This window comes from Pleurodeles waltl, chromosome 12 (assembly GCF_031143425.1).
Source record: "Pleurodeles waltl isolate 20211129_DDA chromosome 12, aPleWal1.hap1.20221129, whole genome shotgun sequence".
NCBI classification, from domain to species: domain Eukaryota; kingdom Metazoa; phylum Chordata; class Amphibia; order Caudata; family Salamandridae; genus Pleurodeles; species Pleurodeles waltl.
In genome coordinates, this window is record NC_090451.1 from 203,778,946 (window position 1) to 203,793,470 (window position 14,525).

The 14,525-nt window shown below is 42.4% G+C and overlaps 1 protein-coding gene across 4 annotated transcripts in view; it reads right to left on the reverse strand.

Annotated features, from left to right (window-relative positions):
• The window catches only part of PIEZO1 (piezo type mechanosensitive ion channel component 1 (Er blood group)), a 742,509-nt gene that overhangs the window by 491,527 nt on the left and 236,457 nt on the right, over window positions 1–14,525 (reverse strand). For all 4 annotated transcript variants that reach the window (XM_069215849.1, XM_069215848.1, XM_069215845.1 and 1 more), the window contains exon 3: window positions 4,194–4,316. In XM_069215849.1, the coding sequence (XP_069071950.1) occupies window positions 4,194–4,316 (123 nt within the window). The remainder of the gene's footprint in view (window positions 1–4,193; window positions 4,317–14,525) is intronic.

Sequence of the window (14,525 nt, forward strand, 5' to 3'; positions counted from 1 at the left end):
GATGTGTAGGACGCTGGCCCTTTATGTGGTATGTGAATACAGTGTAAACGGTGCACGGTTTTCCTAGTGAGTGGACAGGGCCTGCTATGCAATCCCAAAGTGCTCTATTTAGGGGTAGTGTGGTCTTAGGCTTTACACAGAGGAGTGCAAGAAATCTACAAAGACACACAATAGTCAATAAATGAGACATACGACACAAGGAGGAGATCCCCACTAATTTATTTTTAAAAAAGACATTTCAAATATATTTATATATTTTTAGGCATCAGAGAAAAATTGTTCGGGAAAGTACATTTTTAAATAGGACTTCTATTCACTTTAAAAAACTGAACACAGTGCAGTTTCCGAGTTTTGCAATATTATCCTATAGGAGAAAAAACAAGCCCTGCAAACAGGTAGAGTACAGCAACTTACAAGACCAATTTCCTAGGGTTAAGGTGAGTAGTGGGGAAGGTCTAACGCACTACAAACAGTACACCCTTAGCGGCACGGGAGCAGCCGAGTGCAGAGTGCAAAACAGCGTTGGGTGCCCAATGTTTTCCTATGGAAATCTATCACTGTGAAAAGAGGAGGCAGGCTAGGACTGGGCGTCCTGTTTGGGTGAGCCACAGAGTGAGCTTGGGTCTTATGATGCTTGGGGACGTAGGGACATCAGTGGTCCTCTTCCCTTCAGTCTAAAGCGTCCAGGTGCAGAGGGTTTTTGGACTGTTGGGTGTCCATCAGAGGTGGCAGTCACGGTGGAGGGGGGCCACTTAACAGACTTCAGACATGGATTGGGGAACCAGTCCGGGTGCACCAACAAGTGGGCTCATGCCTCATGAGCCTGGGGGATGCAGAGACACCAGTGGTCCTCTTCTCCTCAGTCAGGAGCGTCTGGGTGAAGAGGTGAGGTGTATTGTCAGGATTTGGGTCATCAGAGGCAGTCACGGTTGAGAGGGGCCTGCACAAAGAGGTTGCAGGCATCAGTGTGAGGGTCACAGTGGGGAAACCCACAGTGGACTTCCTTTCTCAGGACCAAGTTGGCATTTTGGCCCACTTCAACATGGGCTGAGGGTCTGGGGGGCTCGGGTGCAGTGGTGCTGTCCGGCGGCGGTTTCAGTGGTCCGGAGTCCTCTTCAGCATTTGTGTGCCTGGAAGGATGCAGGGGGGCAGCTCTGCTACTCCATAGAAGTTCCTTGTGTTGGGGTGAAGGCTGACAGTCTTCCTGGGCTTTTGGAAGTTTCAGCAGCTGGCGGACGAGGTGTCTGTCATGGGGTCAGGGTACTGGGTAGCCCTGTTTATGGTTTTAAGATAGGACAGACTCAGGTAAGTCTTAGTTATTGTGCTATTTTATTTGTGGATGTTGTTTTCTCAGTTTGCCTCTATGTCATACGGTTTATGTTATTTGGGCTGAGTTTGTTCCAACTTCAAAACTTCTTCTGTTTGTCTCTTCCTCTTCTTTTAGGTGCACCACTTGGGGTCCCCTCAGGGTGCCTTCTTGTCTGGGTTTGCATCAGAGCAAGATAGAATAAACAGTACCGTGGGTACATCTTTAAAGGTAGGCTGGTATGTATATAAATGGGAAAAGGGACGGGAGTGAGGAGAATGAAAGGAAAAGACTAAGGAATTGTTTGACATGCGTGCTACAGTCACCACGTTTGATTTATGTGTCAGTTTCCCACTGTGCTATTGCTCAGATCTCACATGCAGTCAAAACCACCTCTTTAGCGAGGGACGTCTCGCATGTCCTTCTTGCTCAATCTCCTCTCCCTCCAACCACAATGCTTAGGCGAGCCTGTTCCTTCTCAAGCCACGTTCCTCCAGAAACGTGCAAGGACGCCGGGGTCTCCGGATAACCTCCAGGCATGTCTTGGGTGTTGCTGCTCCGTGGTCTCACGTTGCTCATGCCTCCCTCCAAAAGTGTCTCGCTGGATTCCTCTGAATCATTCTGGCTGTTGTCTTCTGCTTCTCCTGTTCTTTACGTGGCTTCTTCCTGCTCCACACCGATCCCCTCCATGACATCCGGGCTCAACCGCCTCCTTGACCATTCACTCCACCTATGAGTGGGTGCTCCTGCGTTGAAGGACATTGCTTGATTGCTAGTATGCTCATCATTGAAGCCTTCCAAAGCACCCCACGGGTACTGTCCATGTAGGTCAGCTGTCTCTCTTGCAGTCTCGCTGTTACAGTGCCTTTCTCACAATTGTTGAAGTCCACAGGCAGGTGCAGGTTGGCATAGTCAGTCACGGATCTTCAGTTCTTGCCTTTTGCATCTCTGGGGTGTTGTCCTTCATCATGTCAGCAAGGATCTCTCTTTCTGGTGCCAGGGGCTCCCCTAAAAACTGAATTTAGGGGTGTTAGGGATGTTTGGGGTAGTAACCAATGGACTACTGATCCATGGGGTCACTAAGCCCCCTAAATGACCACTTCCTGTGGGAAGTGGACATAACCCTGTCCTAGAATTCATAAGTATGCAATCACAAAGATGGCTACTTCTGAAAAATCCAGGTCCACCTTGCAGTAGCCCACCTTGGTGGTGGTTCTAGCCTGAGGGTAGCACGCCTACCTGACTGGCTAATTTTCCCACCTATCAAGGTGCCAAATGGGTTCAGGACATGAGTGGCTTCCTCTCGTGTGAGGGGAGCCAGATTTGCATTTCAAAGGCTTCAGCCCTTTGAGGCTTGCCACTTTAGGGAAGCTAATCAGCAGGTCATCCTGTGGGAGGGGTGTTACACCCTCTTCCCAGACAGGCTTTTGACATCTTGAGAGTAGAACGCTCTCAACATAGGGGTCCAGAACTGTGTCTCGAGTGGCAGGCTGGTAGAAACCAGTCAGTGAGCACACCAGAGGCTGGTAAGGTTTCTGGGGGTGCCTCTAAGGTGCCCTCTGGATGTATACAGTGGTAAATCCAACACTGGCATCAGTGTGGGTTCACCAATACAAGTTGTTGGATAACAAACATCCCTATCTTCAGTGAAGCCATCATGTAGCTGGGAATTGGTTCTCAACAGGAGTCTCTGTGGAATCCATGTCCCATATTGCTCCTTGGACTTTCAAAACTCGGCCAGACTAATGAGCAACAGCATGGTGGAAATCAAGCAAGTGCATATGGGATTTCTTCTGCCCATCAGCTGTACGTTTGTGTGTATTCCACACCGTGCCTCAAGACATCAACTTCTGTTAGTGAAAGGGGGCTTACTGGGCTTGATTGTATATGAGGGTTGATATTGGCACTGGATTTACCTATGAGGGTTCCACCTCAGTCCCTTTCAGGAAGAGGTGTGAAGCTTTGAACTTAAAAAGGAGGATCCCCATAATAGTTATGTATATCTGCGTTGCATTTACTCTCTGGTATTTACTCTTGTTGCTTTCACCAATTCTAACTCCTGGGTTGCTGTGTTTTCTTTCCTTGGTCCCTTCTTTGCACTTCTTTCTGAGAGGTGGCTTTCTTTTCGCCTGGGCTTGCATTGGAACAGGAGGATACATTCAGTGATGCTCCCTGAGGGAGCCATATGAGTTACCAGGTACAATCCCTGGCAGAGTGATCTATCTTTACGGTTGAACAGACCTGCACATAATTGGATTATTTCAGAACAGTTTACAATTTGTGGCACATGCACTGGAAACAGTGGGTCTGAAAATCCAGATTGCTAAGGTAGGTTGGTCTAAGCAGAAGGCCAGTTACAGAGAAATCCAGGTACTTCAAGTAAAAGTGTGTGTGTGTGTGTGTGTGTGAGGAGTTAAACACTTGACATGAGAGGAACGTTTGGACTCCTTCTATTGCATTCAGTTGTCAATGAAAGAGTTTTGGTCTGTCCTTAGGGTGTCATGGGCATATGCCCTCTTGGCACAAGAAAGTCTGCTTTCCAGGTTAAATATATGTTTCTCTCTTATGTATTAATATGTATTTCTTGGCTAGTCTTCCTATATGCTGGTTATGGACAGCCAGAGCCCATGACCTTTAAACTGAACGTCAATGGAATATTCTACTTTTTTATGCTGTACACAAAAGGCCCGACTACATCATTCTCAATGTACTATTTAAAATGGACATAGCCCAGGTTCGCTATATAACCTACATACATGGGGCAGTCTCTCAGTACTGTATGTAGCTTGGATCAGCAATATGTTTGGACTGTTCCTATAGCCAGTACCAGGGTCACGGAGTTTTCCATTTACAAAAATGTTGCGGCCCAAGATAGTTCTTTACTCACAGTTGTGGCCCAGCCACATGTCCAGGGTGGGTATTGTGTAGAGGCACACTTGAAAGGCTAGGTGTGCACAGAGGAAGATGATGCTGGTGCCCAGGAGAGCTTTCAGTAGACGTCCAGTGTGACCTGAAAAACAAATAATCGGGGACGTTAAGTGGTGCTGTGTGTTTTGAAAATGGTCTCTCAGCAGTCAAAGCATTGAACAATATCAAAGAGAATCTACAAAAGAATCAAGCAAGGGGAAACAAAGAGCCGTCAATTCAGACATAAGAACACTCCCTTGACCAATAGTTGCCATGCTCGACCAGCACATATTGATACAGCTGGAACATCAATCCAATAAAAAATGCTAAATAGAACATTTCAACACCTGTGTCATCTGTGAGAAATCGCTACACAGAAGTAAGGGTACAATCATTTTCACACTGATATGCCACACACAATGTGCATTGTACAACAAACATTCACTCACAAAGGAAGGCTGACCTTTTTATTCAAAGGTACATTAACTTGATCTTCATTGCAGTACGCCAGATTTGCTCAATCCATCAGAACCCCCAGGGGCCAAATCACAAAAGTTTTTATAAGTACCGGAAATAGTACTGCAGGAGTACTCTGTAAATACCTTAGTAAAACAACCCAAAATGTCCAACTCCCTATTAGTAGAAGAGCAAATAGAGCATACTCCTTTCTAGCTGTACTAAATGTCTACAAATATTCCTACTTTAGATGTTTTGGGGCAAAGCCCCAAGGACATTGAAAGGATAGAGTATATGAAGGTACTACTGGAGTACTACTTTAAGTACTGCAAAAAAACCTTCTTGATGGGCCCCATAGTACTTGCCTACCTACAAGTGCCATATGCTAGACTTAATGCTTCTGTCCCTGTCACATTTACATTAGTTGTATTTTCATTTTTTTTGTTTCAGCTAAACACCCCAGAGACCAAGCAGCGTTACTAACATTTTGAAAGGTGACAATGACAGTTCACTCCCACAGAAATCCTCAAAGGATCACAGACAGTGAAGCAGACATATTTGATCACCCTGGCACAAATGAGCAGGGCATGGAATGATCTGCCGCCGCTTGAAAGAAAGTGGAATATAAACACTGCTGTGCTTAAGCAGAGAATGTTCACTAGTATTAAGTGAAGATCAATTTGGCCACGGTTCCAGTGACATTCTATGTAAACGAATCTCAGATATATTCCTGAAGGACCTTTGAGAGAATATAAAGGCTTATAAGCTGTACTGATCAATATAAAGCAGCGCAACAGAATACAAACTTGTAATAAATGCGAGTGAATCAAATTTTAGGGAATTTAAGATGGTTACAGCAGTCCAATGTTGTTATTCGAGAATATGTGAGTCCAACAGTGATTGATGATGAATCCTAACATGACACGTGGCTACTCCTTTAACAGAGCAGAAAAGAAGCCGGCAAGGCCATATTTACATCACAAAGGCTTCCACTGCAGAACTTCGGACGGGGGGGGGGGCGCTTTAGGAATTATTAATCAGTACTTTAAGGGCAAAAGTCCACAACTCTAAGTGACAGTAGGCACACCCACTATTGTATTCAATTTATCTCAACTTTGTTTTCACTGATGCGAGCTAGAGGAGAAGAAAAAAAGTGCACATCCCTGCCTTGAAGGGAGAACCTTCCATTGAATTAGTCCAGGAGAACATTTGATTGTTTATTTGTCAAGGTGGCTTATAGAGCACTAACTTGAACTATAGTGGTATTGAAGCCTTCTGATGAGCTCTGAATGGCGATAGCCATTAAGGTTCTATGCCTAGCGGATGGCAAGAGACTATGGCTTCGCCGACAGTAGAGTGAGCTTTGGTCTGAGAGTCCTTAGAAGTAGAATTGCCCTGACATTGACTCTTGCCAGTGCACAAGCACAGCAAACAGCCCCCTAAGAATACATGCTGAGCAGCTCCTTCCAGTGACACCTGTCCCACACTGATCAGACCTAGGTATAAATAAGTAGGCATTCAGATGGGCACTCCAAAGGACCAATTACTTGCTGTCTTAGTGCTTCAATGCAGACCTGGTCTCTAGTTGTGGGCTTGACAGGTGCAGGGAGGGTCCAGTGAGGCAAAACCTGTACCCAGGCACTAGCCGAATAAATAAATATGGCGTGGCTGTGTGTTTTTCTCTGTGGATGATGGGTTGTGTCTGCGTGGTGTATCACAGTGGGGTACAGGTAATCAAAGCTCTGCCTAACCTGAATAAGTTATGGCATAGGAACCCATCACTTAGGGTTTGAAGAGATGCCTACAGAGCGGGAAGAAAACAGCCCTTCCGGCTGGGACTAGTGTCGGACTGGTGATGGCAGAGGGGCAGTATACATTGCTATTGCCACTGGTTTGGTAGGTCTTCAGCTGGGCAAGGAGCCGTCATGTTAATAGAGCGGTCATACCAAGATATGTTTATACTGTAATCCACCTGATTGAATACCCCTGTTACCTAAAACATGAAGCATACAAAGTGTTTTTAGTGAAAAGAACTCACATGTCCTCTCCACTGACTTTGTTGGTGATCTTAATGACTCATTAGGCGCATATGGGGTGAGAGAAGACAAAGGGTAGCAAATACCATTTATCACAGTATGTTTCTCCTTCTCTGCCAGGAAGAGGGCAGATGAGGTAGCATTTGACTTGCTGAAAGCCTTGTTAGAAGGAAGGACCTTTTTTCTGTTGGAAGTGTGGACCTTAGTTTTTCCTTTGCTTGGCATTATTTGAAATAGCTTACAAATACCGAAGGGTGCCTTATCAAAGGAAGTGGTGGTGCCCACTTACTGGCCTAGATTCTCCTGCAATCTTTCCCATTTCTTTGTCATTATCTCTAAGGTTTGTCATTGCCATGACTGCTAGCAGTAAATTAGTATGCGGGATGGATCTATGACATTTGCCAGGTTAGCTTCATTGACCTTTCCAGGAAAGCAGAAGACATGCTTGATTAGACAGCTTTAGAATCAATCACTTTCCTGTACAGAAGGCTGAATATGTAAAAGAAAATATTTCCTATCACTGCTGCGACAAGTTACTGGAATACACGAGTTGCTGAAAACATTCACTTCCATCTGCTTGTATTAAATATTTACATTTTCGGAGAGTGTGAAATGGGGGGGGGGGGGGGGGGGGGGAGTCTGACAGTTTTCACTAATTTGTTTTAAAATAAAAGCCTGCTTTTTCTGTCTGATTTGCAAAGCTACTAATTTTAAAATAGGTTTTAATTAACCTTTTTTATAGTCAAAGAATATTTAATGTGCTTCATCTTTTCAATATGTTTACCTCACAATAAAGAAATATTTTGAAGCCAGTGGGCATTCATATAGGTAGATGCAATTAATGACATGAAAAAGTAGGACAAAACTGCAAACAAAGGTATGTGCCTAAACAGCAACTCTAGACCACAAACCATTCTTTTTAAATAGCTTCCGACCTCTCAAAATATCTATTCCCATACGTTTAAATGTGCAATTCAAATGAAAGATGTCTACAAAAACTATTTGTTGCCCCTTTATTAATATATTATGACAAATGAATAAAACCCCATATCTCTCTCACACTATTTTTAAACGAGCTGCTTGGTTTACTTCAAACTTCTTCACAAGATATGATTTTGATTCTACTGCTCCTATTCCAAAAACATGGTGTTCAAAGGGGTCTCACTTTCTCATGAGTATAAATGTTAGTGCTCTAGTTGTTAATTGGGACTCTGTGGGGGAAACTGTAGTAGAACACTTGGGAATCAACTGACAGACTGCTGGTGCTGTTGGAAGTACATGCTTTAGTCAACATGTCAAATGTTTAGGTTACGTGTAAGGAAGACATTTGTAAATATGTAGATAATGTGCCTTCATTTTAGCTTCTGGAGCACCTTCCACAATTTCGGTTTAACCAATAGCCCTCTATAATCTACGATTCATCTTGGGCCATCTGACTCCACCCCAGTCAATCAATGCTTGAAAGTGCCCTCTACTGAATAACGTTGCCTAATTAGAAAATTGGACTGTTGAGGTCTCCTCTGAAGACAATGAAGAGGTTCACTGACAAAAGTGGCTGGTATAGGGCCTGCTGCTCCTATGTTGCAATGCTTTTCCTGTTTCTTATTTTATAACATTATACCGTCAGTGGGTAGAATATCCTAGAAGCATTACAGGCCTTCTGCCCCATTCTACACCAATTGCTAAATATTCTCTCCCTTTCAATAGGCCCTCTCCTACATCTCAGGGAGAGGGCCTTTACCAACCTCTATAGCCCTTGACAGTAGGCAATAATTCTGTACTCCAATATATTATTCATCAATAGTTCTGGTACTTCCCAATTCACAGAGTTGCTGCCCCTCAAGTGGTCTAAGGGATTTAGGACCTCTTTTATAAAGAGGATTACCTTAATTATTGCAAAAAGGCCTATATTGTACACTTAAAACATTTAAGTCCTTCCTCCTTTATTTGAACATACTGTGCCTCTTGTCTTCTTTGTTGAGTTTATCTGAGATTTAGAGGGGCACCAGCAAAAGCAAGGCTAGGGGAGGATGCTACTGAGGGCAGAGGAGCCTCCAGATGTGAAAACGGGCCATTCCACCATAAAAAGGGGTAAGATGCGATTGTGGTAGAGATAGAAAAAGGATTCCAAACTAAAACAATACTATTTGTTGTTGAAAAGGTGGTCTTTTTTATTGTACTATAATATTTTAAAATTAATGTATTCTTATTAGAGCTGCCAAATCCCTGGAGTGGTGTTAGTGCACATTCTGTTTAATGTGTTTTTCACAAATGGAAATTAAGAAGTAAGAGGTGGCAAAAACAGGAAAGAAGAAAAGCTGGCAAAGCAAAGCTGGTTTGAAATAGTAGGTAGAAGGGAATGAAAACCAAAGAAGCAAATCAATTGTAAAAAAAACAAAACAAAAATAAAACAAGATAGGATGGAAAGTAGTAGTTAGCTATCAGTGGTAAGAAAAAAAGGTTGATTTCTTAGTATTCGGATGCCTATTTCTTGGGTTCATAACTCTACACTTTTAGTTATAAGTGTTCTTATTTTAGAAACTAGGTAGCAGCAATTACTATTAGAGCTGGGTTGTCAAACAGAGAACCACGAGAGCCATAAAGCCAGATTTGCAGGATGCCCACCTAGAGAGAAAAATACGTACAATTACAGTTCGTGGTAATCAACTGCATAGTCTGATTATCCTGAAAATATGGCGTGGATCTGCCGCTCATGACTACATTGGAAAACCCTACAGTTTAAGAAGTACTAAAGCTTGCCTAGGTCTATGCCATTAAACTATGTCTAAACTTTTTTGCTACTGGAGTGAAACCAGTTAGAATGAATGTAACACCCTTCAAATCACCTACTAAAAAGGCATCTGCTCAGTGTCAGGAAGCCAATTTTCTATATAATTTGTTCTCATGGTAACAGGGCTTTAGGGAATTACTGGAAGACACTTGTATGTGATCATGATGAATGAAGAGCAGATTTATCCAAAAGGGACAACTGCCTGCAGGTAAATTAGAATGCCAGTGCCTAACCCATGTCCCAGTTTTAATGCACCTGTAAGTGTGCACCGGCCACATGACAGACTGACCAGATATACCAACCCATGCATTCACCTCGCCCTCTGCCCCCACAAATGCTATCTAGCACATGTTGGCACAACCCTAAGTAAATTTCCAACACATACAACACCTACATCAATTACAGATTGTGGAAAATTAAAGTTTTAAGGTGAGTTGTGTGACAAACAACTAAAGAAGTGCATCCCATAACTACTTAGTAACTGTAGAACTTCCATGTAAGCAAAAGATACTGACCAGTTTCAAGTTAATTCCTCTCCTGCTTTGGCTCTATAAGCAATGCAGCCACACTACAAGAGCCCCAAGCTCATCCTTTCTTATGTAAACTGTGCAACAACCATTTTAGAATAAGCTTTACAAAAGCTGAACTTTGTCAAGCTTTGGAGCAGTCATCAACAATGATTTCTGCACCACTGAGTAGAACTAGAATGAAGAGGTTCTGTGGGAATCCTCCCACTGGCCACGACTGATCACAACAAGAGTGCCTGTCACTTCTATCAACACAATACCTTAGGAAAATTAAAGATCAACTTTATATTGATCTGAGCTCACCCACGGATGGTGTTTAGCTTGATTTTCTATCTCAAAGTAACAAAATAGAGGGAGAATGTGTTGTTTATATGGAGGAGAACTAGACCCAAACTGGGTATAGGGGGTGAGTGAAATCCACATAATTTGCTTTTGTGTAATTATGCAAACATTTGTAAAAATTAAGCAAAATTATATAAAAATGTAAATTAAGCATATAGGGCCAGATGTAGCAAAGGTTTTTACCCATTTTGTGTCTATGGGAAAAAGTGTTCGTACATCTGGCCCATAGTGCTGTATTTTAGCGAGAAAGGGGTCCTTGTGTTAAAATGGATGAAAGGACTGATTTCCCTCTAAAAAATAAGTGTGCAAAAACAAAAGTGTCACAAACAGCTACTCATATTCTGGTCTTTGGCACTGTTCCCATGTTCCTATGTCATGTGGCATAATTTCAGAAATTAAAATTATATGAGATACCAACAGCAACGGAATGGAAATGCATAGCCAGACGCTGTCATAAATTAGAGTATCTCTTCAGCCTGCACAGGTCTTCGAGCATACAGCCCAGACCGTAGATGTATATACTGTTTGTGGCACAGAACCCCCAGAAATGCTACTAAATGCCATCCAGCTGGGGGAAATGCTTCAGGTGATCCTAGGAGAAATTAGGGAGATAAACAGCACAGAAGAAAAAGCCCGCAGAGAAGTACAGACGCAGCCAGGAAAGATTAGTGATAGCCTGCTTCAATTGATTCTAAGATTGCCACAAGTAGAGCAACAGGTTTCAGATCTAGAGGACCTACTTAATAATTTGAATTTACAGAGTGCCAGGTATAAACAAGTGATGTCAGAAATCCAGATGAAGCTGGAGAAGGGGGGAGAATAGGTCCAGGCGCTAAAATCTTCACTTCACTGGGATTTCATAAGGGCAAGAGACTCGTCAAGATCCCATTAGATTCATTTCCTATTGATCCAACATTATGTCTTTCCAGATAGTCCACCCAAGATGGACGATTTTTCTATTATGCGGGTACACCAAGTTCCATCATTCCAGCCAGCAAATGCTAAATACCTCTGCATTTTCCTGTTCACTTTTGGAGACTTTTGTATGAAAGAGTCAGTTCTATTGGCGGCTATTAAGCAAAAGGGATTTCAGACCTCAGACAAAACTTCGATTTAATATCTTTTCAGATATGTAGGTGGCAGCAGCCCGGTGCCGCTGAGAATTTAAAACCATGTTGGAACTTTTTAAGAAACAAGGCATCCAATCAGCGGTGGTGCAACAAACAAAACTGATGGTTCTGATTAAAGGACAGTTCCATATTGTGGGGTTGGCTAAGCAGCTTAATGAACTTTGACACCAGCTCCACACTGAGAAATGATCTAAGCAGTTAAGATGTTGTATGTTCATGTATGATTTTTTCAAGCTTCCAAAGGAATCCTCAGCCAGTATTTTGCTATCAAGTTGCCAGGTGGAGGGGGTGGCTAGCACCTGAGGTTTAAGCTTGAGGCGCCATATCAAGGCACACCATAACAGGGGATGGAAGGCGAGATGGCAGCCCCTAATGGAGGACCTGAGGTGGGTGAGGCTCTCTGGGATAAGCTGCCCGAACGGGGCAGAGGGAACTAGGGAGAGGAATGGGAATGTTCAGGGGGAGTGTGAGAAGGGCGAGTGTGTAGTAGTTGTTGGGGGAGTATCAAAAAAGATGTAGCAGAGATTCTAGGAAATCTAGCTGGGAGGTTACAACGAAGGCTTCTTTTGCTTTTACCAATTATAGATTATGGCGTATAAATGAGTGAGAATTGTTTCATGCAACACCAACAAACTCAAAAACTAATTTAAAGCAAGAGCAATGTTGGCTTAGTTTAGATCACTTGAAGCTAATATATATATTTTTTTTTTCTGAAGAGACTTAAAAAAATCCAGCTGCTCTACTTAATTCTCCAGGTTATATACAACATGCGTTTTATGCCTCTTCGAATGCTTCGAAGGGGGGGTGATTTTGATTACTAGAGACTTGTCATGTGATTTAGTAAAGTTTCAGAGAGCCTGATGGTATGGCTGCAGATAAAGGCGGCAAGTCAAATGATCAATCGGGTGAGTTACTATGGTCCTACTGAATATTCTCCTCAGACCCTCAATACTCTGTACAGTATCGCAAAAGGGGAACCAGGTCTGTTAGTAGCAGGGGAGATTTTAAAATACTTCCTGATATCGCCTTAGATTCTTCTCACCCCAATAGATCACAGAATAAGCCACAATCAGTTAAGCTCTTGCAGCACTTGGTGCGAAGTTTTGCCTTGGTGGATCCCTGGTGTAGCCATCACCCCAATGATAGGTTATATACTTGCCACTCTTAAAGGTTTAATTCATCATCTCATATAGATTTTATTTTAGTTTCACACAAGCTTTTTAGAACACAAATCAGAGAAAATATCCAATCCATTTTCTGATCACTCGGTAATCACAGTGAACTTCTTGGTGCTAATCAGGGGCGAGAGAAGCCAAGATGGATGTTTGACAAATCCCTTTTAGTTAATAATCAGTGGGTTAATCAAATGCGGCAGGCTTTTGAGACTTTTTTTTTTTTTTTTTTTTTTTTTTAGAGTGGAACATAGATATGGCCATTGATTTTTCAGTCTTGGGCTCTAAAAGCCTTTTTAGGGTTGAAGTGATAGCCTTTTTGACAGATCAAAAGCGGGTAGAGAGGGACAACTTTCAGCGACTACAAACAAGTTTTAATTAGGCAACAGCAGATTATATAGCTTCTCCCATGAGGAAGGATAGGTGCGAAGTGGCTCAGGCCAGATATAACCTGCAGGATTATTTCTGGCCTAAGGAGATATTAAGTAATAACAAAATTCTACAAAAACCCTGCAGGATTATTTCTTGTCTAAGGAGATATTAAGTCAGAACACAATTCTACAAAAACCCTGCAGGATTATTTCTTGTCTAAGGAGATATTAAGTCATAACACAATTCTACAAAAAAGTATGAAGAAAATGAACATATCGAAAAATACTTAGCCTGGTCGGTCAAGTGTAGATCAAATACTAATTGCATTAAGCAGATACAAAATCTTAATTAAGAGAGGATTCTAACTCATTCACAAGGTATAGCGGGTGTGTTCTTTCGTCACTAGACAAGACTCTACTCTGATTCATATGATACATCCCTTGAAGTGGTGAGCAATTGTCCAGAAGGGCTTTCTTTACCAGCCTTAGCCAGAGAGCAGAGGGACATTTTGCTTAACTCAATTACTTTAGGGTAAGTAGCGCAGGTAGTTAACTCAAGCCCAAAATGCAAAAGCCTGCGGCAATAATGGGATTCCTGCTGAAGTATATACGCTATTCGCACCACATTTAAATACATTTCTAATTAGACTATTTAACAACATTCTGACAGGAATCAAAATTCTGATTTCATTTATGGAATTAGTCGTTATCAGCCTCCTGAAAAATGGCAAGCCGAAGAGGGATATGAATTCTTACTGCCCGATTGGCCTTCTTAACCTGCAATTACGAGCTGTTCACTCAAATGTTAGCGAACTGCCTAGCCCTAGTAGTTCCACTGATTATCCACAGGGAATAAAATGGGGTTCTTCTGGGTCGCTAGATGGCAAATAATACACATTACCTAATCCAGGCGATACAGTACAGAACACCAAGGCAGCCGTCATAATGCTGGATACAGAGAAAGCATTCATTTGTGTCCAGTCAAATGTTTTGTTCACAATTTTAGCTAAATTTGCTTTCCCATTAGGGTTCGTTCAAGTCCCAAAAAATGTATATCTGGGGCCTAAGGCGTGCATAAACATAAATGGCAGAATGGCAGTGAATAATACTATGAGCTGTGAGACACACCAGGGCTGCCCTCTCTCCCCTCTTTTGCTTTCACTGTTCATTGAGCCAATGGCTTGCGCTATTCGCCATGACTCCAGTATCAAAGTTCGAGTAGCAATGGCAGCTAAATTAAAATTGTTTGCCAATAACATAGTTCTTTACTTATTGGCAGATAAAACTAATGTGTCAAATGCATTTGAGGAAATAGGTGAAATTTCGAAAAAGTGAGGGTATAAGATAAACCGTGCCAAGTCAAAAGCCCTTCTTTTCATCGCTCTCTAGATGTGCTACCTTTTACTATGCAAGCTCACTATTCACCTACAAGGTATTTAGGGATTTTTGTAACTTCTAACCTAGAGGATTTTATACACTAAATGTAA